Genomic DNA, 25,816 nt, shown 5'->3' with positions numbered 1-25,816 from the left:
GCCATTCGATCAATAAGAACTTTGTAAATTCCTGGAAAGTTAATTAGTTAGGTGACATGACACTAAATATTGTTAGTCATAAAATTAATACACTACAAAGGGAGCATATACTTCTCTCTCTCTCTCTCTCTCTCTCATATCTTTTCTGTTTTGCAATGGCAGCAGGATGGATATTACAGGTGTTGTTTCACTTCCCTGTTGAGTACCTGTGGCTGGACGTCTGGGTGACTGTTGTGGAGTGATGTGTTGTTGAGGTGTAGTGGCTCGTGGAAAACGAGGTCTCTGTTTCTCGCTCAATGACACGCTCGCTGGAGATTACATTTTTTGAAACGTACTGCTGAAAAAAACCATATAAACCTCATGTTTACAAACCAAAATTTACAGCACATCTGCAGATGTAATTAACGTATTTTTTCCCATAAAGACAATTTTTTTTTTTTTTTAATGCACCAAAGCATTAACTTTGTTACTCAAATGTGGGCAAACACAACACTTACACTTTTGAGTACATTCATGTACACCTCCATGTATTTATCCCATCTAAACTCAAGATTGAAGGAAACAAATGAGGAAATTAGCAAAAGGCTGCATCCCAGTCAGGCTATAATCAACCTACATATGTAAGAAGGAAATGAGAAGTCATCAAGGATAGAGACCTGGAAAGGCAACCAGCACATTGATAAAAGATTAAAAAAATAAATAAAAAAATATTGTCCAGTGGGCAAGACAGGAGTAGTTAATTAGCACTGGCAATTTTTCATCGCACCATAAATATCTGGGCAGGAAATAGTACCAATGGGCATTCAGTACCAATGGCTCAAAGCCCTGTGAGATGGGGCTGGAGGTTTGTAGTGCCTAGACTACTGAACAGTTTTTATCTGTAGCCCACTGATATCACCAGATATGCTGTTCTGGGTAGGACTCTCCATTCTACTCAATGTGGACTACTTGTTTCCTGTCTCTTAATCGCTGTTCATTATTTAGTTTATTTGAGGGGAAATAGCACAAGCTGAGCTCTTCTGAAAATGTGTCTTAACAAACATCAGTGGGAGCATTGCTGTTGCCTTAGCAGAGACAAAGGCTTGGGTAAGAGATTGGGTGGGGAGTAGCTGTCTGCTCCCATTGCTCATTGTTCTTTGACGAAGGGCCAGGGTATACTTGGCCAGCCATGACTTGGCAATGCCCAGTCATTGCTACTATCAGGTGAAGTCTTCAGCTAGACTTTTACCCCAAAGCTTCTTTCTTTTTTTTTTTTTTTTTCCTTTTCTTAACTCCTCAACAACTTCTCTGAAGCTGCTGCAGCAGTGTTTTGGTTGATGGTGTCTATCTCTTTTCACTGTCTTACGTGAAAAGCTCTGCATTGCTGTTATATTTGAAAGAAGAAACTTGGTTTTGAGGACTACTGAACTGAGGGTCACAGGTGTCATTGCTCCCTGGACGTGCACAGGGAGCCTGAGGTGTGTGCTGATGAGGTTTCACTCCTGATCTACAATGGCTGGCCCCACTCACCAACCACAAGGGGCAATAAGAAGAGCAAGAAATTGTGTTTGTAGAAACTGATCCCTGTGGTCACGCTCAGCCCAACTGCAGTGCTGGTACCATTTTATTTGTTGTTGTTGTTGTTTTCTGTTTGTTTGTTTGTTTGTTTTGAGGTATTGCTGTTGCTTCTGGTGTCCCAGGCCTGCAGGCACAGCTGCAGCACTGTGGCATGCACCAATGAAATGGCCGTCTGTGGAAATGTATCTCATCCTACTGCGTATTTATCACAGAGTCCCAAATTGTTTCTGGGTGGAGAAAGCCAAGTGAATTCAGCCACCAGCCTGTGGCAGGGAGAAGTCTCACAGTGTCAGGGCAAGCTCTGCCATGGCACTGGCAAACTAGGTTGAAAGGTGAGCAGTAGGACTTACGTTCACCAACTGGACGTTGTCTGGTGGTGGGTTGGGGTGGTGCGGCCCATTGGCCATGTTCATCACGTTGTTCCTCTCCGAGCGGAGGCTCTGCCGAAGGCGGTCATGCAACTTTTTCCTCTGCTTCCTGTATATGAAACACGGAAACGGCTTTAATAGACAAAAGGAAAGCAGCTGCACCTTTCAGCATGATGATGATGATGATAATGATAATGTAAAGTTTCTTTATTGCCAGCACTTTCCCCACTGCTGCAAGATCTCAGTCACCCCTAAGACTGCAGGTCTAATTGCAGCTGGAGCTGTGGGGACCTGCAGAGGGGAGAGATGTGTGGGCACCCTTCCAGGAGTCAGCAGGCCACAAGGGGATGGGAAAATGTGCGAGGGAGACGGAGGCCACTTCCAAGCTGTGCTCTGTTTCAGGAGAAGCTCTTTGCTGCACTCTGAAGGGAAGGAGGAGAGATTTTAACACCGACACTTTTGCTACCCTCCCCATGGCCATAGTCAGGTTTCCAGAAGTCTTCCAGGTCTCATTTCTCTGCTCTCCACAGGGTGCTGCCACACTGCACAGGGTGGCCTAGACCTTGGGGCCTGCATGCAGCTGTTTGCAGTGGTGGTGTGTGCATACCTAACAGCCTCCTTTCTGCTTCCTCTCTGGCGTGGCATTTGTTTCACAGGCAGGCCAAGGTGCCTATCAGCGGCAAAATTTAACAGCATTGCTACGATTGGGGCTTTTTGTGATCCTGCAGCTATGCACTTTTTGTGGGATTTACCCCACTTACCCCAACAGTGTGCTCCAAACGTATAAACTTGTTAAAGAAGTTAGGGGTGCAGAGGAAGCCCCAGAAATAATACAAAGAAAGAGGCTACGTGAGGTATCACTGAGCCTGCAGCCATCCTGGCAGCTCTGGAGGGTTTCATTACAGCATCAGATAAACTGGAACCCAGTGACTAGCAGATGGATGCCAGGGCAGTTAATGCATTCAGGAGAACCCTCCATCTTCTGTACTAATGTCACAGTCTCTAGCTGACTCAGACACTTATATTGTGCCCCATCATCAGCTGATCCTTCCCGATTTGCTAACTGTTCCAGTTCTCCTTAAGAGAACTTTTCAGGAGAGCATTATCGGCTGTCAATGACAAAATCTGCAGCATACTACGACCGGGTGCTGCAAAGGCCATGAAGAATGCACTAAATGGAACACCAAAATAAATAAGCAGGGAGCGTGCTATTCAATTTCAGTCTTAATTTATCAATATTCCCCAGTTTTGCCTGATTATATTGGAGAACTTCCACCTTCCTGCCACAGAATCCAGGGAAGTGAAGGGAGGATGCAGGCTCCATCACACTGCAGAGTGCATATGACCTTGGCTGTGGCAAGAGCTGAAACTCACACAACTCCCTAAGCTGTATGCAGAAGTGCAGATATTTTTGGCAGGATAGGATGGTGTAAGACATAACTGTTTTCAATCATGTTTTGAACTCAAGGGGACAATTTCAAGCTTTCCAAAAAGGAGAGGGGATGGAAAACAATATGTTGAAGCTTGATAGCCAGGGAAGCTTAAGGAAAAAGAAGACATGACTTGACATACTGCATTTTAAGTATTTTGTGTACATATATGGGCCTGGATAGTGGAAGACACCTAATTTATGTCACTCCGTATAAATGGTGCAAGCAGACACAACTGTCTTGGAAATGCTCCTTTCTCAGCAGGACATGATCACTGGTCCACTTGGGCTTTGTGCTTTGGAGATATCTAAGTCACAGCTACTCAGACATCATGTTAGAAAACACAGGTAGTTAACTGGATGGAGAGTAGGGCAGGGAGATATCTGGGCAGCTACCCAAAAGCCAGTGTGGGCTAAGAAGAAGCACACAAAAATGTTTAACTTGATTTCACAGCACCTTTCAAGGTCCATAATATTGGAGCTGTGTTGGTGGGAACTGAGAATGACCCAAGCCCCTTTACTTGTTAGAGAAAGTGGGTTCAAGAAAGTTTGGATTCATCATCTATGGGGCTGATATCCTGTCATTTGCTGCCTGGGAATCTGTCCCTATGAATCCATATTACTTCCCACATTTAGTGATTAGTATATTTGCATTTTGCATGCTTCCACATGTGTCATTTTTACTCCAGTTAAAGGACACTAACTTAAAAAAAGAAGTTACTCTAGGAATGAGTACTGAGGAGAAAGAATAATGGGAATTGTAATGTGTGCTTCACTAATTCTGAGGAGCCTTTTCCTTAACGTAAATGACTGGCAAATAAAGCACTTCTGAAACAAGACTCAGTGTCAAAAGATGTTGCCTTAGCATTTGATCAGCAGCATCTCTTGCAAGGAGACCTACAAGATCTAAGCCATTTCATTTTATTTGATATGTTCTCCTAATACTGTTCCAGGATTTTGCTGGGTTTCTGCATTTTCTCCTACCAGGAGGATAAAGCATGCAGGGAACATCTCATAGATAGCAGCCTGGCATCACTGCTGCATTTGGAGGGCCACAAACTGGCAGCTCGCTTTCACTCTTGCCAGCTGTATTTGAAAACAATTCACTTTTGGCTAGCAATGATTGCTGATATCTGGGATGAACTGTGGCAAAGCATCCATACTCCTGGTGTATTTTGAGGGCATTTTATACAGAAAACGGTACTTAAAAACCCTGACTAAATGTTTATTTAAATTCATGAGGAAGCCTTAGCTGATTTCAATGATATTTGGATCAGGACAGATGTTGTTTATCTGCCCTAGTTTGACCGTTGTTATTTCTAAAAAGAATAATTAATCTGACTCTTTATTAGTGTTCAGTGGTTCCCAGCTCCCAGCTGACCATTGGCACAAAGGTTGTGGGTAGGAGCCATGTGAGTGTGTGTGGCTGGACTATCACTGAGGGGGCAAATGACCCCCTCCCTGCTTTTAACACATCCATTATTGGTGGAGCTTGCAAGGAAAACCAACAACCGAACTGCTGATCAGGCCCTGCAACAGTAAATCTACAGGTTTATACAAATGTAGAAGATTTATGATAAGGGTTTTCTGTGTTTTGGTGGGGAGATTTATAAGAACAGCCAGAAGTTTTGGCAGCACAAATCCTGCTGATGTTCAATATAATTTATGGCCCAGAATGCCTCATGCATGTTTGAGAGTCACCCCCAGTAATTTACGAAGGCTCAGAGAATGCATTAAAGTGCCTACTTTTGCATTGGGAGTACTTTCACATTCAGTTCTTTGGCCTTTGGCGTTTACTAACTTTTAACACTGTTAATCTTGTTCTCAAGTATAAACAAACTAAGCTGATCCTTAAAATTTACTGCTGGGTAGCAACATGATTCCACTGATGGGGTTTGTTCCCATCCAGCTAGGAAAATCATAAATGTGTGATAAATGAATTGCAAGTCGGTAAAATTTGGTTGAGTCACATATGAATGGTGAGAAACCTCTCAGATACCCATCTTATTTTTGCACTTATTGACATGGAGACCTGCAACCGCCTTGCTTGACCATAGTAACCTGACCACAGGGTTGCCTCTTCAGTTCAGCTCTGGAGAAACCCTGTTAACAACCAAATGCTCAGAGAAGTAGAAGCTACAGTCAACTGGGAAGGCCCTGACAGACAATCACAGATATAAAATAGAAGAGAAAAGTTTACTTGGTTTTGCAGTAGGCCACGACACACATGATGCCAACTACTAGAAGAGCAATGCAAATGCCAGTTATGGTCAGCACCCGTTTCTGGTACAGTTCCTCAGCTTCTAGAAAGGGACAAAAACAGAGAAGGTCACAACATGGAGGATAGCTAGGCAAGGTGCACACAGTCCACAGCTGGCATGCTACATACCACTGCACAGATTCACACAGCCACACCGAAACACAGCCACCACACTTCAGGCAAAATCATTATTGACTGCAAGGAGAACAGGACTACACTGTAAGCTCTAAACAGAGTACCGAGGACGAGTGATCATCCGTACAATTACAGTCAAAAGTAATCTCTTTTTGTTTAAGTCAGCAAGAATAATATCTAAGAAAAAAACTTCACAATTGACAAACACTCAGCATTTGCTGGAAATAAAAGTGCAACACACTAAGGTAATAACATAAATTTGCAAATGCTTTGGAAGTTTTTCTCTGCAAAGACAGCTGGAATGAAAGCCAACTTTATAAGTCTTTTAGATAAATGTATTTTCTTGATTTTATTATCTTTTTTTTTTTTTTGACTGTTTTCATATCCAATATCCCTCTGCCCCCATGCCAACTTGTATCTCAGTTGTCTTTGCAGGAAAGATTTCAAAATACCCTTCTACATTTGAAACATGAGCTTGGCTTGTAAACATATTACCAATGGAAATGAACACAGGTTTTGAGCTCTGGTCATAAAGTTCAGACTGTTTCTCCAGTGCAGCTCAAAAAACACAGCAGTATCAGTAACTAGTAGTGCGTTGTATCAGAGAAATTCTTGGTTTTCACTTGCATCTTTTTATGTCTAGCTAAGGAACTCTGCTCTATCTAGAGTGGCAACTTGCTCTGTGATGAGAACTTGCTGCTGATCTCATTCATGAGAGATATTTTACTATTATAAAGACGTTAGTAGCACCAGTAATGTTTGGATTGGAGCTACCCTTGCATTCCAGCCTCAATCACTCTTGGCAGAGAGCATCAGTGTATGTTGTACTTGGGAAACGTTACGTAAGGAGTGCTGAAATGGAGACACACATTCTGTGTTGACAGAAGAGGTAGCTTTTATGAATGTGGATTTGCATTCCTGTTTTTAGGACAAAAATGGGTCTCTGTCTTGTTTTTTTCTCAAGTTTTGTTTTTGATTAAGCAGACAGTCCCGAAAGCTTGCTCTGGGGGATCTGGACCGGAGGGTGGCATTAGGTCAGTCTGCAGTATCGAGTGCAGTTGGAATACTGGTGATTAAAAGTAAGTCAATGAATAAAAGCTGCACAGGTCCGCAGTGCCTCAGGAATAAATGTCAGCATTATTACTGACAAGAGGGTCTTACAAAAACATAAAAGGCCTATGGGGCAATTCACAAGGCGATATAGAGAATCACTTCCTTGTTGTGGTCCCTCACATGTGTCATAAGTCTCTATCCAAGCTCAGGGTCTCTAAAATGCTGGACTGAAAGGAGCTTTGAGGAGGCCAGGGGAGAAATCAGAATGGAATACATCCTCTCACCTCAGTAATGGAAAAAGTACCAGCACAGAAGGTCAGTTAAGGAGGAAATCCTCCCCACTAAGGAGGGAGCATTTATTTCTCTCAAGTGTTTCCTGGGCTTCCTTAGTTCAGTTTTAAAATTGCTGTGGGCACCAAGGTGCACAGGGGTGTGCCTGAGACTGCAATTTGTGCCACCTTGCAGGACCTCACTTAAATTTGTCTCCATGATAAGTCTTCCCAGCTTGTGGAAGACAAAATGTGATTGTCCGAATCCACACCTACTTTGTTCCCCAGGAAAGAAGGGAAGCAAAAAGGACTGAGACTCTGAGCAGGATCAGCATAAGATTAAAACCCTGGAATTTGTGGGGAGTGATGGGTATTGGGGAAATAAAGGTGGTTGTTCTCTGTCCTAGGTGGTGGGATTGCTGAAGCTATTGCTTCAGAAATGTGGTTTCAATCACTGTAATTCACTTATCTGAAATAACTGTTAATTAATTTAATAAATGTTTTCGCCAACTGTTGATAGATGGCTAGGTGCCAGTGCAGACACGACCCAATATCCAGTGCTGAGATTTGCAAAATATCAGTAGGGCATTAGCCCTTTGAGGTTTTCCAGCCTCAACGCAGCTACTCACTGCCCAAGATTCATGACAGATGTCAAATCTTACATGCTACAAATCACCAAGCAAGAAGAAATCTTAATTTCTCTGATACAATCCACCTTATCACGGAAATAATTCTTCTTACAAGCCAAACCCACTGTAAACAAAAACACCAGCAAACAGGTCATGAGCACTCTCAGACAAAATTAATAGCACTGATTATTTACAAGGGGGAGGGGAGAAGAAGTGAGTTTGGTAAAACTAGGATGCTGCAAAAATGTATTAAAGAAAACAAAACAAAACAAACCTCCAAGAATAGGAAGTCAAAAAAGGGAAGGAAGGAAAGGATGAAACTCCAAACCAAACCAGGACAAAGAGAAAAAGAGGAAGGTGAAAAACAGGGAAAAATGAGGTTAAAGGGTTGAGAAATCAACTGCAGGCCTGGCACAGCATGCTTGATACTGGAAAAAACAGAGTGAAGAAATGCTTGGGGACAAAAAGAACAAGGCTGAAGCAGAATCTGAAGGGATTTCTCATACAGCATAACTCCTTGCCTAGGCTAGTTAGTGGCACTTGATCCCCTTCCCATTTATGCCCCTTCTAAAAGCGCTTATTAGTTAGCCATGAAAATGGTGTATTACGAATGTCACAGGAAACAGAGAATTGTGCTAAGCAATTTAGGGGCAAATTTGAAATGCTTTGAATCTACTTTTTTTTTTTTTTTTTTTTTTTTTTTGATCATGCTGTCAGCTGTTAGCTTGTGAAAGCAAAATGAATAAATATGTATCAACCCGTTTTCCTTGGGTGGGAAGGGAAAGGAGGAGGAGGAGGACTAAGTAACAGTGGAAACTGTGCTTGGTCGTTTATACTGAGGAAAAACTGCAAAAACTGCACTGACTCAGGAGGGTTATTGTAGGCTGGTGTTGTTGCAGATGAGCCTGGCAGCAAAGTGGTGATTGCCTTGCTAGTGCTGTCAGAGGGTTGAAGCTTGCTACACACATGTGGGACTCTCCTGGGCTTGCATGCAATGAGGGCGCATCAACAGAAGCCGGCTGTGGGTAAAGCTGTGAGCGATGCTTCTCACACTGGCACATCTGTGGGTTTGTAGGTTCCTTAGGGGCATGGAAAGATACACGCCAGGGCATGGTTTCATTAACCAAATCCCCTCCCACACCTTTCAGAATGAGGACAATCCAGCCTAACTTGATGTCCTCCCTAAACTCTGGGGAGAAGTGGCTCCCCAGGAGAGTCAACAGCTCCAGAGTGCCTGGCAGGGTTCAGGTTTCCCTGGGGGCACAGAGGGGTCTGGAGCAGTGGCACCCCCAGCCTAGTGGCCTGAGCAGTGGGTCTGCAGTAGAGGATGGGATTTTGACCCAGGAACCAGCAAGCTCCCACCAAAAATTCACCACACGTCAGGCTGATGGGTGGTAGGGGATGGGGGACAGGGGTCCCGGCCGTGGCTCTGCAGTGGCAGGGAGTTTGGAGACAGCTATGTAGGGAGGATGTGGCACACCAGTGCCTCTCCTACAGGGAATCTCACTCCCAAACTCCTTCCTGGGGAATATCAGAGGTGCCTTAAGGAGGCTGCATGGCCCTGAAACCCCATGGAGTGGGCACGCTGGCTGGTGCAGTGCACACAGAGCTGGTTGATGATGCCCAGCACAGAAATACAGGCTGCCTTGGAAGTGCTCATCACACTAGCTCAGAAAAAGCCCACAGAGGAATATGTGTGCAGTGAGAATTTAGAATTGCTTTTGGTCAATTAAGTATAAAAATTCTGTAAATAAATATATTTCCCTACATAATGTTAGGAAAATCTAAACAACATTTGGACTCACTTATCCATGTCAGTCCCTTCCAACTTGGAATATTCTATGATTCTGTGGTTCTACAGCTCTAAGATATTAAATCCCTCTATATGCAGCCCTTCAAACATGCACATTATGCAATTAATTTCACATCACCCTAATTTATATGTAATTGATAATAAATGTGGTCTTAAATTTGCTCTATTTTAAAGCTTTTCTTCTTAAAGGTCTCTGCCATTTTTTGAAATAATTTGGTTCCAAGAGGTGGTTCCACTGGTGTTATCTTAGATAGAAAGCAAAATTTGCAAGTCAGTTTTTTTCTAAGGATTTTAATATAATTTCTCATATGTTAATGTAGCCATATATCTTCTAATAAAACCTAGTTTTTATGACTGAGAATTAATATTATCTTGTGATAATAATAACAATAAACTGGGTTGTGATAGATTTTCTAAGTTTAGATTTGTAATGGATTTTCCACAGTTCACAGCTTAAGCTAATGACATTTTTTGTGCGCATTTTTAATAAGAATATGAAGTAAAATTGTATGAAAAACATCAGTTGCTATAATAAAAATCAGTTGCCAGAATAAGAATGACTTGAATTTGAAGTTAGCCTACTAAAGAGGTACGTTATTATAAGATTACTAAACATTAATTGGGTAAGTAGTCTCGTCACGAAGAGGACTTAAAGATCTGTTTCTATTATCTTAAGCTGTAGCATAAAAAAACTATCCACTACCAATGTTCTTGGACGGGTGCAATTATTGAGTTTGTTATAATAAGTACTGAACACATTTGCTGACTCGAGGACGTAGAGTCTTCCTGTCAACATGTATTTATGTTCCTAAATAACTTTCATTTCAGTGCTAATTTACAGACCTAGAAAATGTATACATGGCTATCATTTACAACTGTGTATATGCATCCTATTTACATACCTAGTTGTGGGTTTAGAGATAAAACTTTACTTGGAAACCAGAGCTCAAAGCTGTAAATTTGCAGAATTTTAAGTGGCTATAACAGCATATCCTTTTTTTATAGACTAGTTAGTCACTTTGCTTAATGCTCTCAGCATTTCCAAAATTTGGCTACCCTAGAAGAACTTAGCAAAAGCAAATGTCAAAACTAGTCAAAATTACACATCAGAAAAAAATAAATGTACACTATGTTATGATTACTTCAGTGATTCCTAGACCTCCTTAGATCTGGAATATCCTACCAGTATCACCATTTTAGTGAGCTGATTGCTGCTAATATTTTGACAGGTTGTTGTTATAGCTGTATGATCCCTTCTAAAGCATAAAGAAATTGGTTAGGAATTGAAAAGGGGTGGTGGAGAAAAAAAAAAGGGGGAGGGGGAAGGGGTTATCTCTCAGGCTCTAAAATCTGCAGGCTAAAAGGAATGATTGGTCCATACCCATAAATTCAATCCCAAGATGCTCTGCCAATGCAGAAAGTTGACAAAAAAAAAGAAAGAAAAAGGAAAAAGTTTCAGAAAAGAGCAATACACTGTACTCAAAAAACAAATCACATATGAGTATTATGGCTATTCTGTGTCTGCACATGAAACAGGCAAAGGGGCGTGTAGTTAAATGAGCAGTGCTTGAGAGCACCTCTGTGGGCTACATGACCAGAGCTTCTGTAAGGGTTACACACCAAAATATGTACGGGGTATCTGAACAGCCACAGTGCAGTGAACACAGCAGCAACCATTAACCCTTAAACATCTTACTGAGATGAAGGGGGCTATGGCTCAAAGATGCCATGTGAAATAGTCAGCCGTTTTCAGACCATGAGGGCACAGGGTGGCTTACAAGGAGTGGTGTCCTCCAGCAGAGGGGCTGTGCACTGCTCTCCCCTCTGGCCCTGCTCCTGTCCCTGTTGTGTGGCTCCTCGCTCTTGTCAGCTGCTACCTGACGGCGGCTAGGACCATGTTCTGAGCAGTGGGAGCCCATCTCAGCTTTGGGAACTGACTTCAGCAGGGCTCTCCTTTCCAGAAGATAAGGAGCCAGTCCCTTTCCCTTGCCTTCACCAGAATCACCCTCTGGCTGGCTGCATGCCCAGTGGGGGACAGGGGCTGACGCCATTTCCATCAGCTCACCTGCCAAAATTAGCACCCCCAGGCCCCAGCATTAGGGGAGAGGCAGAACAGAGATTCTCCCTCCAGCTGGTACCATTGGAGATCCTTCCCATAGGGTCAAATCCATAACCATGGCAGCTCTCACTTTCTTTGCCCTTGCATGATGCATAATTTAAATCCAACCCTAATTTTCTGACCAAATGGATTTTTATGTAGCTTGTACACATTGGGAATGCCAATTCTCTCCTGCCAATCAGTAACATTTAAGGGTTAAGTAAGTTGGAATCCACCCAGATCTCTTCCTAAAGAGACAGTTTTACATGCCTACATGAACACTGCTAATGATATACATTAGTTGCATAGAAAGCTTGGTTAAGTCTTTGATAAAATGAATGACATGCCCATGCATATATATTGCTGGATTTATGCTTGCTTACAGGTAAAACTCCTAGCCTGGATGTAATTTAATTTCAGGGGAAGTCATTCATATCATGCAGTTTCTATTGCAAATAATCCAATGGGAAATTGGTACTTAAAATGGGAATATACGCTGGCTGAGAGCCCTAACAAGAAAACATGCTGAAGAAACATGCACCACTTATTCAAACCTAGCTAGTATATAGCTCGTATTTATCTTTGTTATTCCTAGCTACATTGCCTAGACATGATTAAAAGAAAGCAGAATATCCCAGCACTTTTCATTTTATAAACAGATCATCACTTTTGATCTTTTCCTATTTAACCCAGTATTGTTGCACATTTATTAGATGTGATTACAGTGTGCATTTTTTTATTGAATATTTGTCCAAGTGCTCTAAAGAGGAATGCAATTAATTATTTTTAACAACTCAGTTTTCATTCTATGAAAAGACTTTTTTTTTTTTTGGCAGAGCATAATTGGAAGATATAATTCTTGCGATGTATTTTTTTCCCCCGAAGTGACTTACAGCTACAACTCATTGGAAATACTGGGATCTAGCATCTACAGAATAAGAATATGATGCCTGCAAATGCTGGAACAGGTTCTCTAGAGTTATATGCTACATTCATGAGAAGTGTGACACAGCTGCTAGGCACTCAAGATTTTGGGGTGGCCATCCTATAGAGTTAGGTGAGTGGGAGCATGGGGACACAGTACTGCCCAGTGAGGGACACAGTAGAGGTCTGTGTGGAAACCATACACCTGACAGAGGGAACGACCCACTTGAATGAACTTCATGCAGCAGCAGAGAGCTCCAGGGAGACCAATTTCACCTTGGAAGCATCAAGCTGTAGTGTTTCTTAGGCCATTATTTAGTTGTCTTATTAAATGTGTTCTCTGGGTCATGGGACTTTCTGGAAAATCCACTTAGTTAACTTGAATTGAAAAAAAACTATAATCCCCCAAACCTGCACACACTAGAACCCCTACAGGTTGGCCAACTCTGCTTGAGTAGGATGTTCTTTCTTCCTGTGGCTCAGGATCCACTCTGGATCTTAGGTCTTGGTTCATTTCAGTGGTACTTAGGCTACAAAAGCAATTGTGAACATGCGATGTAAAGTCCTATGGCTCCTCCAAAAATATAATCCTACAACTAGATTGAATATCAGACTTCAGAAAATGTCCTTTCTTAATTAGACTACTATATCATAGAAAATTTAGCATTTCATAATTATTAACTGAGAGTTTATAGTGAAAAAACAGTCTTCCTTAACCTCGGGCAGAAGATAGACAACAACATTTTTCAAATCTTTTTGTGTCATTCCGGAGTCTTGGTCTCAGCACATTAAAAGCACAATTTAGGGTGCTGAAAATGAAAATTTCAGGTAAGATTACCTCATACACTCGCAGACATGTGACCATTTGAGAAATATAGAGAAACTGAGAAATAATGAACTAGCAGAATGGCTGGAAAATGTACTTACAAAGATCATCATTTTATGCGGAAGCACTGAAAAATTGAGGCTGTTAAGGTATAACAGCAGAGTTGTGGTCATCCCTCTAGAATATCATAGCTTTATTGAACTCTTGCCTGATTCCTCCTGTAATTTCTTAGCCAAGTACATTTGGAAAGTATGAGGCAAAGGCTATCTAAACAGAATTTTCGCTCTTGAAATTGTCCCTCTTGCTCACTAAAGATGGCAGATCTGAAATGGACACAAGTTAAACTGGTGTCCCACACTGAAATGCTTGCCTTCTGGAGTGCAGAGACCAAATATGATTCATGCCTGAGGTTGCTCACAGTATGCCCAAGTTGTTCTGTATTCACCATGCATGTATAAAACTATTAGCCAATGAAGTAAGTGAGTCACTGAGACCTTTGGATGGGGTCCTTGGCCCATCTGGGATGTTTGGAAGGACAAAGAGTTTACCTGTGATTATGCTCTAGAGAAGTGTCTTCAACCTTTCATCAATCCAAGGCTCCTCCAGAGTTTCTTAGTCCAAGGATCGTTCTGCACAGTGTTGATATAAGAGCTCTCATGCATAGCTACATAAAAATTATCCTCCACTTTTAATGTTAATTCCTTACTTCTATTTTCCTCCATTTACTTTGCTTTCCTGTCTTCAAAGGAGTGAATGTGTGAACGCTGAAATAGAGCAGGTATATCTGCATGGAACAGATGTACATTTTTATGGACCACCTTCTGATATCTTACGGAACAAGAGTGGACCCACGAGCCTCAAAGCCTCTGCAGCAAAAAGCCAGATGGTGCTTTGGTATCTCCTGACACCTCTGGGTGCAGCATGAACTCCTGGCCAACAACCCTAACCTGCTTGTACATATTGCCTACTCTGTGTCTCTCACATCTGCCCTTCCTCTTTGGAAAAACTTGTTAGATTAAGGATATTGGGAAAACACCGGGTAGCAGGTGTGATAGCTGTGCTCAAGGAAAAGATGCTATAGGGTCTACCAGACAGGTGTACAGGATGTGCAAACTAGCACAGTTTGTTCTTAATTTTCATTTGTTCTGCAGCAGTGGGAAGCACCAGGGGATAAATTGTATAGATGTAGTGCTGAAGGTGACTGTGGTGGTGGGGACTCCAACAGCCATCACCTCTTGGCCACAACAGGTTGTTTTACGGTTTTGTGTGTTTGCAAAGTTGGAAGCCAATGGACAGTCAATGTAAATATGTACCTTCCAATAAGCTTCATCACCCAAGCTATGCTGAAATTTCCACTGGCAAAAAGGAAAGACATTTCTTTGAAGGAAGTTTTCTTAAAATGGAGGTTCATCTGATTTCCTGTGTTCTTTTTCAACCTGTTTTTAGAGCATCGTGATAACTGTATATTCCAGGGCTAATCGAATCACTGCCAATATAAACCAGTTAGCCTTGCACCCTGTTGGGGTGGGGGATTTGCAAAATGCTGACCATTGGCCTCATTCTGACCTTGCAAAAGGCCCTCAGCAAAACTTATAACTTCAGGACTCTTCAGGACTCCAGGGCAGATTTATGAAGCTAGCTTTTTCCCAGCAATGAAGCCTGAAGATAGCAACAGCTACCATTAGGCACACTTGGCACAGAACCTCACTGAACCTTTCTTTTCAAATGAAAAAAGACCCTTCTAAAGTCAGTTACAATTAGATATCACTGTATAGTTCACATTTACACTTTTATTTCCTATGACACTTATGTTCTTTAACACTGTGATTTGCTCTGTAGTTTGCAAAAGCTTCATCAACAGAGCTAAATTAAATTAATTACCTGCAACACTTGGTGCAAAATACGAGCTTGCCTTTCAGCCCCAAATACAACATTTGCCTGAAGAAAACTCCCATTATTATCTCCCCTCCCCCCTTTAAATGTATCCTTTTGACTGTGTTGGGTGTAATAATAAGAAGTCATACAAATGCTTCTTCATTGATTTTTCTGGTTAAATATAAATGTACCCTCACTGGACTCTTTCCAACAGTGTTGTTTTAATATTTGTAGCAACTTAAGAAATCTGATGTTATAATTCAGATGCACAGTAGGCTGAAGTCCTGGGGTCTGACTGCCATCGCCTGGGGTTCTCAGAGTATGTAGCTGTGTGCTCTTCTGCCAGTGCATTTCAAAGAGAGGTGCACTGGTCTGGCTCAAGTGCTTATAGCTGAGCATAACACCTGCTGCGAGGCAAGGGCATCTATGCCTTTGCCATGGAGGCAACTTCAGGAAATCTCAGCTTGGTGTCTGCTACCTAAAGATGCCTTTAAAAATCCCAGCCAGAGTTAGGAAACTAAAAAACTAAAAAGGAGGGAAAACCCACCTCTCTCTCTCTCTCTCCCTCTTTCTGTGTTTTCCGGGTAGGAAAATTAATTTATGATTCACATATAATTCTACCATACTTTTCAGCATAAGTTCAGTAGCAATCAATGGATATTTTATTTTTATAGTACCTCTTTTTAAAATGTTTTTTTCTAAGACAAGAAAAACATAACTGTGCTTTTCATCACAATACAGAGAAAAGGCCATTTAAATCTAACACTTGGTAAACTTAAACACTGTAATAGCATAAAAAAATTCAAATTCATCATTACCAGAGATGTTTTAAAAATAACTCACACCAATAAAGCTTTTAAAACAGGAGGATAAAACACAGACTTGAATGCTGGAAGGTCTGGTCTCCAGTCAGCACCCTTGGGATTTACATGGGTAGCATCTATGATGAGCAGTATGAATTATGTATGGGCATTTTTCATCCATCACTATAGGAAAACCTATGCATCTCTTCAGGCTCCAAAATGTCCAGCATATACTAACAGCTTTTTGTCCTATGTACTAATGGAAATTAAGCTAGCCTACAGACTCTGAAATACTTCCATGCTGGCAAGCAATCCATCAGAAAAATAGTTCCTATAATACTGATCTTAGATCATAGTACATTATGATGCCAGTGACAATTAATTATGAATAATAATCATGAAATAAAATGTAAGATCTAAGCAATTTTCTTCGATGTTACCTTTGACTTTGTTATAGCCAAAGAGACAATAAATATTCAGTGTGCTTTCTGTTTTTGCACTGACAATTAATAATAATTAACCCGTCCCTCCATGGGAAAGCTTCTAAGATGATCTGACTGCAGTGCTGATTCTCCCAGTGGTCTGACATAGATTGCTTTGTGTGCGCATGTGCGTGCTACATTTCTTTGGGCTATTAATCTGGCTTTGAAATACTTGATCTCTTGCACCTGTTACCCACAAATAAATACTTCAAGCCCCATTGTTGATTCCATTTTCCCTCCTTTTCTTTTTCTTTCTGTGCTCTCTTTGCTCTGAAACTTGGACAATGAGAAGAAAGAACACTTTGATCCTGTTTAGAATGTGCTCATTAGAAACAATGTAAGCATGTCAATTACCTTTAACTTGTTCCAAAAACAAAACTCATAAACAGTTCATCTATGCATCCCTTTACTGAGGGAGTACTGCCCTGTATTTAGATACTTTTTTTTTTTTGTGGAAAATAAAATGTGAGACTTTCAAAATGCCATTTTTGCACTTTTAGTGCTTGATGTCATTGGGAAGTCCGTACCACACCATTCAGTGTTAATTTCACAGCGTTCCTAAGTCTTGCATTTCCCCATAACCTCAATGCCAAACAATCCAGGAGAGTACTGCAATTGCTTTTTGTTATCATTTTCATGCAACAAGCAGAGACGATCAATATTAGGCCTTAGGCAACAAATCTAGTTAAAGATTAAAAAAAAAAATTGGAGGAAAGATGCAGCGACAAGAAAGCAGCACCGACTGAGCATGCTTCTACTGCGGCACAGACAGAAAGGTAGTGGACGTACTGTAGAAGCTGGCCATTACGTAGTTTTGGCAGCGATCACCAGTAAATTCATTTGGGCACCTGAGAGGAAAAACAAACAAAAAAAAATGGTAGAGAAAAAACAGAGAAAAGAGAAGAGGTGAATATATGCTAAGAAAGAAGCTCCTTCAGTGTGAACTGATATGACTTGGTGAGTTCACTTTCAGAAACCGAATCTCGGTTTAGTGTGTCAAAACACCTCAAGATATTGAGAGCAACTCATTTGCTCTATGGAAATGAACATGAAATTCCCCCCAGAAAAACCAGCCAAAACCAAACCAATCCAGATCAAAGTGTGTTTCGATATGTAAGAGAGAAAATCACCACTTCAAATTCACAAATTGCTTTTAGGATGCACTTTCCACAAGGCAGCGAGGACACAAGATCTGTACATCACTCATCTCCGTGAGTTTGTTCTTTTAGAGTAGCACTTTACAGCAGTCTCCCAAACAAGAGAGCTGCCAGTGTGTGCAATAAATGCGTCTGCAAACGGATGGAAAGATCAAAAATCACACAAATGAGAAACATTTTGGAGGTCAATAATGCCATGGTGTACAGATTTTACTTTTGAAAATCAGGTCTTAAATTAGTGTGTAAAGAGGCCGGTTCCAGCTGAACTGTGAAAACACCAAGTACTATTGATTTTGTTGCTGTAGTTGGGGAAGAAAGCAAAGTTCAGATTATTTTAACATACTTTCTTGGTTTTGGATTTTCATGGGCAGAGTTTCAGTACATCTTGCTCCAGTGAATCCAGGTTGGCACCTAAAGGGCAAAAACGTGATAAGCAATAGTACACCAAAACCACTGCACTAACAGACTGATATCTGCTGGCCTATGGAGATGGTAGTGCATTAAATGACCTCCTGGTTAGGTGTTAGTGAAAAATGACCAGAAAAGGGGCAAGAAAGTGTAATCTTTCTGAAAGATAGCACTTCACAAAATTTACTGCAAAAATCCACCAGAGAAAAAAATAGGAAGTCTTTTTGTTTGCCTGTTTTGAAAAAGAAGACCTAGCAAAAATGTGTATCAACTCATTGCTTTTTCCACGTCATGAAGCGATCAGATTGAGTTTTTAAAATTTGCAATGTGCTGTATAATTGCGATTTATACTGTTGCAGTCATACAGAATCCATGAAAATACTATCATTTCCCTATTTCGTAGTGACAAGTCATGCTTTTGAGTAGTTTCCTTAAACGGGAGATAGTTAAAACAGCAATCACAGAAAAGCCCAAAAAAAAATATAATCCAAAAAGTGACGACAACGTGAAACACAAAGGTAGGAGGTATCTTTAACATGGCTGACAAGAGGAAAATGAGTCAGTCTAGCCGACAGGTAAGGCAATTGGGCAGAGGTGCTCTCAAAACTGGAAGCTCCGTAACCTTTTATTTCTTGTGGTCTTCTGTGCAGGTTGCCCCTTGGTCACAGTGAAGCAATTCCACTTCCATGCCTTGCTTATCTTCCCTTATGCTGCTGGCTGTCAACTCTTCCTTCATCTTTATTCTTGATTTTGAGGCAGAACTCAGCAATTTGCCCCCAAAATATTACCATAGCAATGCAAGCTCCTGTACTTCTGATGCAAGTCTGAATGACTCTCCACCACATTAAAAATATAAAGACTTCAGTCTTCTTCCTTCTTCTGCTATGCGCTCTTACTCAACACATAGACTTTAATAACCTGCTAGCTACTTCCTTGAATCCATCTCACTTTCATTGTCTGTCTTTCTGACAATTTCCATGAGCTTTGCCATGGTGCAAGAATCTCCCTCTCTTCTGCTGCTGATGATTGGGTGCTAACTTCCGTTTCAAACCACCTCACCAATTACTCTTCACAGGATGAAAAGCCTATTTATTTGCAAATGAAAGTTGTTCAGAACAATCCTCTGCCTCTTCTGTCCATCAGAATTGCCTTGTGAATTGAAATCGGGCCTGATCAGCAGATGACCATTGTCAGACAAACACTAGTATCTTGTTCAAATAAACCATGCAGGAATGACTTTGGTATAATGAGTTTACTCTCGGTGTAGCAGAGTTTACTCTGGGTATCTCTAGGTGATTCTTTGGAAGTGATTTCCTGTAATGATATATATTTGTTTATTAAGGAAGGGAGCCAATGTTCTTCAGAGCCAAGATCATATCTTCTGATAAGCACACAATGTAGAGAGATCCCAGTCTCCAGAGACACATTCAGTTGAGAAAAACGCAACAAGGATTAATTCTGTCATGAAAAGGTGATATTGCTGGGCATGACAGAAGACTGGATTTTGATCTATGTTACTGATTAAGAGTGAAAATGCTTTATCCCCTTGATTTCAGTTTTATTTTGTGCATCTCATTAAATATCTATCCTTGGAAAGCTGGCATTTGCATGTGCACCACCTTTCATTTCACAAGGATTTCTCCATCTTGTTCTTCAGACCCAGCCCTTTGCAACCTTAATAAGCATGGCGATTAAAAGTCTTGGGCTTTGCTTCCGCCGCTGGCCGATGGTGTTTGCTTGTTCAGTCTGTGCTTGCTTTCAGATGTTGGTGCAGCTGTGGAGGTGCTGAAAAGAACTCAAGCCCTGGTGTAGAAAAGATTTAAATTGCTTCCAGACTAAGATGGGTCAGTCCCATTCAGATGGTGCTGAAAAGAGTTCAGATGTGCTTGTGCTTGTACTTACACCAAAACTATTGACAACAAATGAACTACAGCAGCTGCCACTGAGAACAGGTCCAGGGTGGGACAGTGGAGACAAGAGATGAGATGAGCTGCCTTCTTATTATTTTGTATGAATGCTAAAGGCATTTCATAGCTCAGGTGTAAAATGCCACGTGGTTTCTGGAGTTCTTTGGCAGGTTGTTTCCTGTAGACAGTGCTCTTACAAACACTTGTAATGGTGTCATTTTGGAAACTTGTCCTACTCAAAATTTCCTTACGTATTTTTTTTTAAGTTCATTACACCTGCAGTTTTCTCTTAGGACAAGAGCAAAAACTGGAGTCAGGCAAACCAGGGCAACAGTGATTCCTTACACAAATAGATGTTTGTATGACTACAGCCTTATAGTTTCCTTTTGGCCTAAAAAATGGACTAGTGAGATTACTTGTTATGGTATTAACTGGGTAGAATCAAAAAGAGGATAAAATAATTGCTTTTCTCTTATACATTCAGTATTCAAAAGGTTCAGTATCTGTATGCGCTCAGAAGGCAGTTCTCAGAAATTCAAATGCATTTCATCAGTGGTTTTTGGTGGGAAGGGAAAGGCTGAATGGATCAGAACTTCACACTTACTTTTCATTCACTGCCTATAAGCAGATATATTGCAGGGTAATTTTTTTTAAAGATTTATTTAGTAGGCTGTTTCATAGCTTATGTCAGAACTGGTATTTCCATTCTACCTTTTAAATGAGCAACTTCAGAGCTTTTGTTATCTTTGTTGAAACAATTTTTCTCTTTTCACCATTTTCAAGAACTTTCTGTCAATTTCTATCCTATCAAAGCCTTTGAATGAAGATAGGGATAGCAACTGGCTATGTCATTAAAAAAATGTAATTCACTCTTTTGCTGTTAAGAAAGGCAGAAGCATTGGAGAGAATTATGTTCATCCAGTGAAAATTGGAAGTAAATTTATTTCTTCAGTAAGAGCAAAAGCCGTAGAAAAGATGATCTCTTCTAGTAAGGAATCAATTAGTCAGACCAGCAAGGCCTTCATGGTAGAATTCTTCAAAAGAACACTACAAAAGCATAACAGTTACTATATTCATATACCTTTTTCTTCAGATAAGAAGGAAATGCTAGGGGCTCTGGTCTTAATTTTACATTTATTGAAGAAGCTATATAATTTTTTGTCTTCAGTGGACTGGTGGACACATTTCCAACTGGACAGAAATGACATAAGAACTTCAGTACAGCCAGTAACATTCAAGCTTCCAACGTCTGTACCATTTTCCAAATGTGACTCATGTTCCTGTGAAATGTCTGAAGATTTTGCACATTAATTTACTTAGGTAGTCTCAAAGTTTCCTTTTTCATGTTTCACGTTTTGAGATTGTTTTGTTCAGCCTGGGACCATAATTAAAATAAATGTAGGAAACATACATGTAACCATAGATGTAACTGTACAATGCATTAGTAAGTCTTTTCACATTTCTTGAGTATTTCACCAAGTTACCTCTTAAAAGCAAAGAATGTTCTTGAAGTTCACACCAGGAACCATGAGAACAAAATCAAATCCAGTCTGGATCACTATACTATGTATTTTACAACAGGATTTTTTTTTTTTTGAATACACAGGTCTAGGTTTTAACAGATTTTTTATTTTTTATTTTTTTTACAAAACCAGAGATACCACTTGGAAAATTCCATGGTTGTTGTGAATCTGAGTCATGGTTTTTTGGTTAGGGATAAAACAAATTTAGAATGATATGGCTCATGCTTTAGAAATTTTGTTTTTGCTTTCAACAGATGGACCATATGGAAAAATGTGAACTTGCTACTGAGGCAGAAATATGAAGAGCAAGTACCATATTTCAAGCATTCTGTTTCCACAAGCATGTTCTGAGGGAAGATTTATTTTCTCAGAACAATGAAGGCAATGTGTACTGGATAGATACTTATTTTAATTAACACTGGAATACTGGAATTAAATGTAGACATCTGTATTTTTAATGAAATGAGAACTGTATTTTGTCTTTTCAGTTTCCCAGCACACCCACTTTCAAATACTCACACTTTCATTTCTTATGTTGCTATATTGCATCTTGTTTTGCTACATAACACGAAGTTTCACTTCTGGCAAGTATTAGAGGGCATAGCAAAATGCCTGCAAAGTAGCAGTGTCCCTGACTGTCCACAGGATAAGAATCCTATTCCACTGCTTTACAGTAAATGAGATTCACTCTCTCTGATTTTACAGCTCTGATGCTTTTTCCAAATAGGTCTTGGGCCACCCAGAGAGAGGTACATCTGCCAAATTTGGGAATTGCCTTTTCTTTCAACTCCAGACACAGAATTAAGAGTTATTTCTTGTCTACAACGGAGAAAAAAATCTCCATTCCATTGAAATGTATCTGAGAAAATTAATTAAAAAAATTAACCAACCTATAACATCAAAGAACAAACACAGTCAGATTTCTGCCTATATATATGTATATATAAAACAACAACTTCCCAAACAAATGAAAATTGGGTAGCTCTGAAACTGTCAAGACAGTGCTAATTATTAACAAATCTGGTAGATGCCAAACACTGCTGCCCTGTTTTGTTTTGTTTTGTTTTGTTTTTCTGCATAGTTTTTGGATAAGAAGTTAAAACAGGGAGGTAGGCCCTGGTACGTGCCCAGGAGTGTCATATCAGAATGCTCATCTTGTACTGCAGGTGTATAATGATCACGTAAATTTAACACAATTTTCTCTCTCTCCCATCCAGCCCACCAGAGCCAGCAATTTTTCCATATTCAATTTAACTAAAAACAAATTGAAAATCAATGAAATATTCATCACTTTCTGCAATGGTGCAATCTGTGAAAAACCAAAGCAAAACAAAGCTCATAAAGTGCAGGTAGCATCAATCTACAAAAAAGAAAACTCACAAAGCAGAACATTGTAGTTTTTTTTTTTTTTTAACAACAGTGCCATGCAGTCTATGACTTTCTTGCCTTATGAAAGTATCATAGACCTTCTGCTCACTCACGCATCACAGCCTTCTTTACAAGTACTGTTATTTGATTTTTAGCCAGAGAAGACTGAAAACTTACGTAGTTACAGCAGACAACAGTTTCTGCTGAGCACTCTCTCGTCTGCATGAAAAAAACCCAACATCCTCACAAAAGTTTCTCCTTTCCACTCAGTCCTGCTAGATCCCAAGGATGTTTCCTAAGGCATTAAATGTCGAGTTCCCTCTGAAGTGAGAGAAGCAATACTAAGACTGATTTAACTCCAGAAGTAAATACTGCGTGATGTGATACCATGCAAGAGGTGTACTCTGATGCTGTAGTTCTTAATGGCTGTTCTCCAAAATAAAGGACTATTGCAACAGTCTGCTACAGTGCAGGCCAGGACTTGAGAAAAGTGCACAAGCACAACACTTAAAACTAAACTCATGCTCATATGTCTTCCCGAATCAAAGATCCTCAAATGAAATAGTAACCTCTACCAATTGCCTTTACATTCATTGCTTTTTATGCATTTGACACCACAGCAAAAAATCCAGCAGAGAATCCATTCTGATCAGAAAGTGTTTAGTTACTACAGCATACAATAAAAATAACCACATTTTGTCATGTAGAAAGGTCACTTATCCAATGCAGTTACCAACACAGTTTTTTTGTTTGTTTTTTTCCCCATTTGTAATGTACTTACTTTACAGCACCTGTTTCATTATGTCTAACATAAGGCTTAAATTGTGTTACTGTTGTGTTAAATTGCGTTCATGCCATATAAACATCAATGAGGCTTGCTGTGCCTTTAACCTCATGGAAGGATTTCTTGGTTAGCCTCTGATATGCCTCATATCCATATACTTAAGAAAGAAGAAATATCGAACACCACAAGTATAGCAGAAGAAATTGTTCAGGTGTTTCTTTAAAGAAAATGTATTTATGGAACCAGGTCTCTCCACCAAAATAAGCAAAGAGGATATCTTACCTGCACAGGTATCTTGGGGGGTTTGGGAGATCTTTAACCATGTAACACTCTCCCCCGTTTACACAGAAGGCTTTCTGCTTTACGTCACATTTCGTGAGATGACTTGTCCCAGTTGTAGATGTAGAAGTAGCTGGAAAAAGACAAAATGAAAATACAGATCAGAATGGCTTAAGCCTTTTTTCTGTCTGGTAAGTGTACTTGTATGTGAGGGAAGACGTAAGGCCAGGGAGTATCTAGCATGTATAGCGAGCTCTCTATCTGCTGCTACCACAATTATGATTTGTTTGATACCATTTTTTGTTGACTGATATACAAAGTGGAGTTCAAAGGCCATGCCTACCCTAGGAGGAAGGCAATATTTCTCTAGCTCCAGTCCATCATGCAACCTTAAATTTCTGCAAACCTCAGGTATATGTCATTGAATCAGGCTGTGTGACTTATATGCAGTTACTTATATTGTGTTAATCATTCAAGTGATTTGGGGGTGTGAGATTCATTACAAGCTGTTGAACTCTGAGTGCATTGTTGATATAGCTCATTGTTGCTTACAGTAAATAAAGTGAGACCCTGGATGAGGTTCCTTCCTGATATTACCTTGAAGTAGGTGTCTTCCATTGGAGCTTAACCTGTGGCCCAATATAGAATTGAACCAAACCCTTGAGACTGAACCACTCAGTCCAGCCCCTGCATTTTACCAGAGGAGAGGATGACTGGCTGAATGCCTCATGTCTATTCCTCCGCTTACAGATGGTCTGACACAGAGCTGTTGCTGCTCTGCCTTGACGCTGTACAAGGCAGGGAAAGGGCAAGAGGCTGGCAGCATTGTCCCTTCCTGTGCATATATGATTGCCACTACTGCATCCACAGGAGACCTTGAACTGGAGGCCAGCCTAGCTACTCCTGCAGATGGGCTTATCTGTGTGAAGTTACAACATTGTGTTAGATATTACTAGTTGTCTAACTTGCCATTAAATGGAAGTACCTACAGTGTTTCTTACCTTGCTACCTGCTATATTTAGGGAACACCTAGGGTTAGCAGGAGCAGGGTTTGGTAAAGCAACATTTAAGGAGGCTGACAGGGTAAGATGAGAAAAAAAACAGCCCTAGGATTTGCTGGTGTAGTGTCTGTCAAGGAAAGCAACGTGTCTTAGGCCAAAGGGAGCAGTACTGTCTGAGAGGGAGCGCTCAAAATTTCACTCTGTCCACACTGCAGCCATTGCTGGTGACCCCTGTTGTGAGGTGATCTACCTGAGGTTGCTCTAAACCAGCTAATGGCAGCAGGGATCATAGGGAGATGGTATTACATGCTGAGCTCCTCACCCTGCTCTGTGGCTGCAAAACTGCCTCTGTGAGCCAGGTTAAACCTAAGTCAGGCATGCACCTGCTAGGCTGCAGCTGCAGACCCAGATTACAGCCGCTGGTGCAGCAACCCCATAGTTTGGATACATTTTTCTGTAAATATTTTTCCCTGAGTACTGCCAAAACAGGATTGGCGTGATTCAAGCCTGGAAACTAGTCAGTCTCCATCTCAGGAACCACGACAATGACATGCTGCATGACCTCTGGCAAGTTCTTCAGACTAGATTCACTTTGCTTGACTTTGTCTGAAACTAAATCATTTAGTTGTAAGACCCTCTCTACAGCCCACAGAAAGCTGCCCACCTTATGCTCCCAGTGGGTGGGATAAACACCTCCTGACTGTGTCTGTCTGTCCACATTAACTACAAGGCAAGCTTATGCCCTTGAGAATGTTCCCTAATTTTCTATGTGGTCCAAGGACCATCTTCTATATGGTCCTTTTTTAGCTACGTCCAGACCTACAGAAGTAAGAAATTTTCTTACAGAGCTAAACAAATCCAGTTTCTT

At 40.7% G+C, this 25,816-nt stretch overlaps 1 protein-coding gene across 11 annotated transcripts in view; it reads right to left on the bottom strand.

Moving 5' to 3' along the window:
• The window catches only part of NRG1 (neuregulin 1), a 182,396-nt gene that overhangs the window by 10,189 nt on the left and 146,391 nt on the right, over positions 1-25,816 (bottom strand). For 4 of the 11 annotated variants that reach the window (XM_080574333.1, XM_080574339.1, XM_080574334.1 and 1 more), the window contains 6 exons: positions 23,951-24,080; positions 17,311-17,369; positions 10,895-10,918; positions 5,555-5,657; positions 1,908-2,034; positions 207-337 (listed from right to left, as the gene is read on the bottom strand). In XM_080574333.1, the coding sequence (XP_080430459.1) occupies positions 207-337; positions 1,908-2,034; positions 5,555-5,657; positions 10,895-10,918; positions 17,311-17,369; positions 23,951-24,080 (574 nt within the window). Of the gene's footprint in view, positions 1-206; positions 338-1,907; positions 2,035-5,554; positions 5,658-10,894; positions 10,919-17,310; positions 17,370-18,021; positions 18,090-23,950; positions 24,081-25,816 lie in introns of those variants that run through there. The other 7 variants (XM_080574336.1, XM_080574335.1, XM_080574338.1 and 4 more) reach the window with 5 other exon arrangements.

This window comes from Anser brachyrhynchus (genome assembly GCF_964034855.1).
Source record: "Anser brachyrhynchus genome assembly, chromosome: Z".
Classification (NCBI taxonomy): Eukaryota; Metazoa; Chordata; class Aves; order Anseriformes; family Anatidae; genus Anser; species Anser brachyrhynchus.
This window is presented reverse-complemented; position numbering and strand designations above follow the sequence as displayed.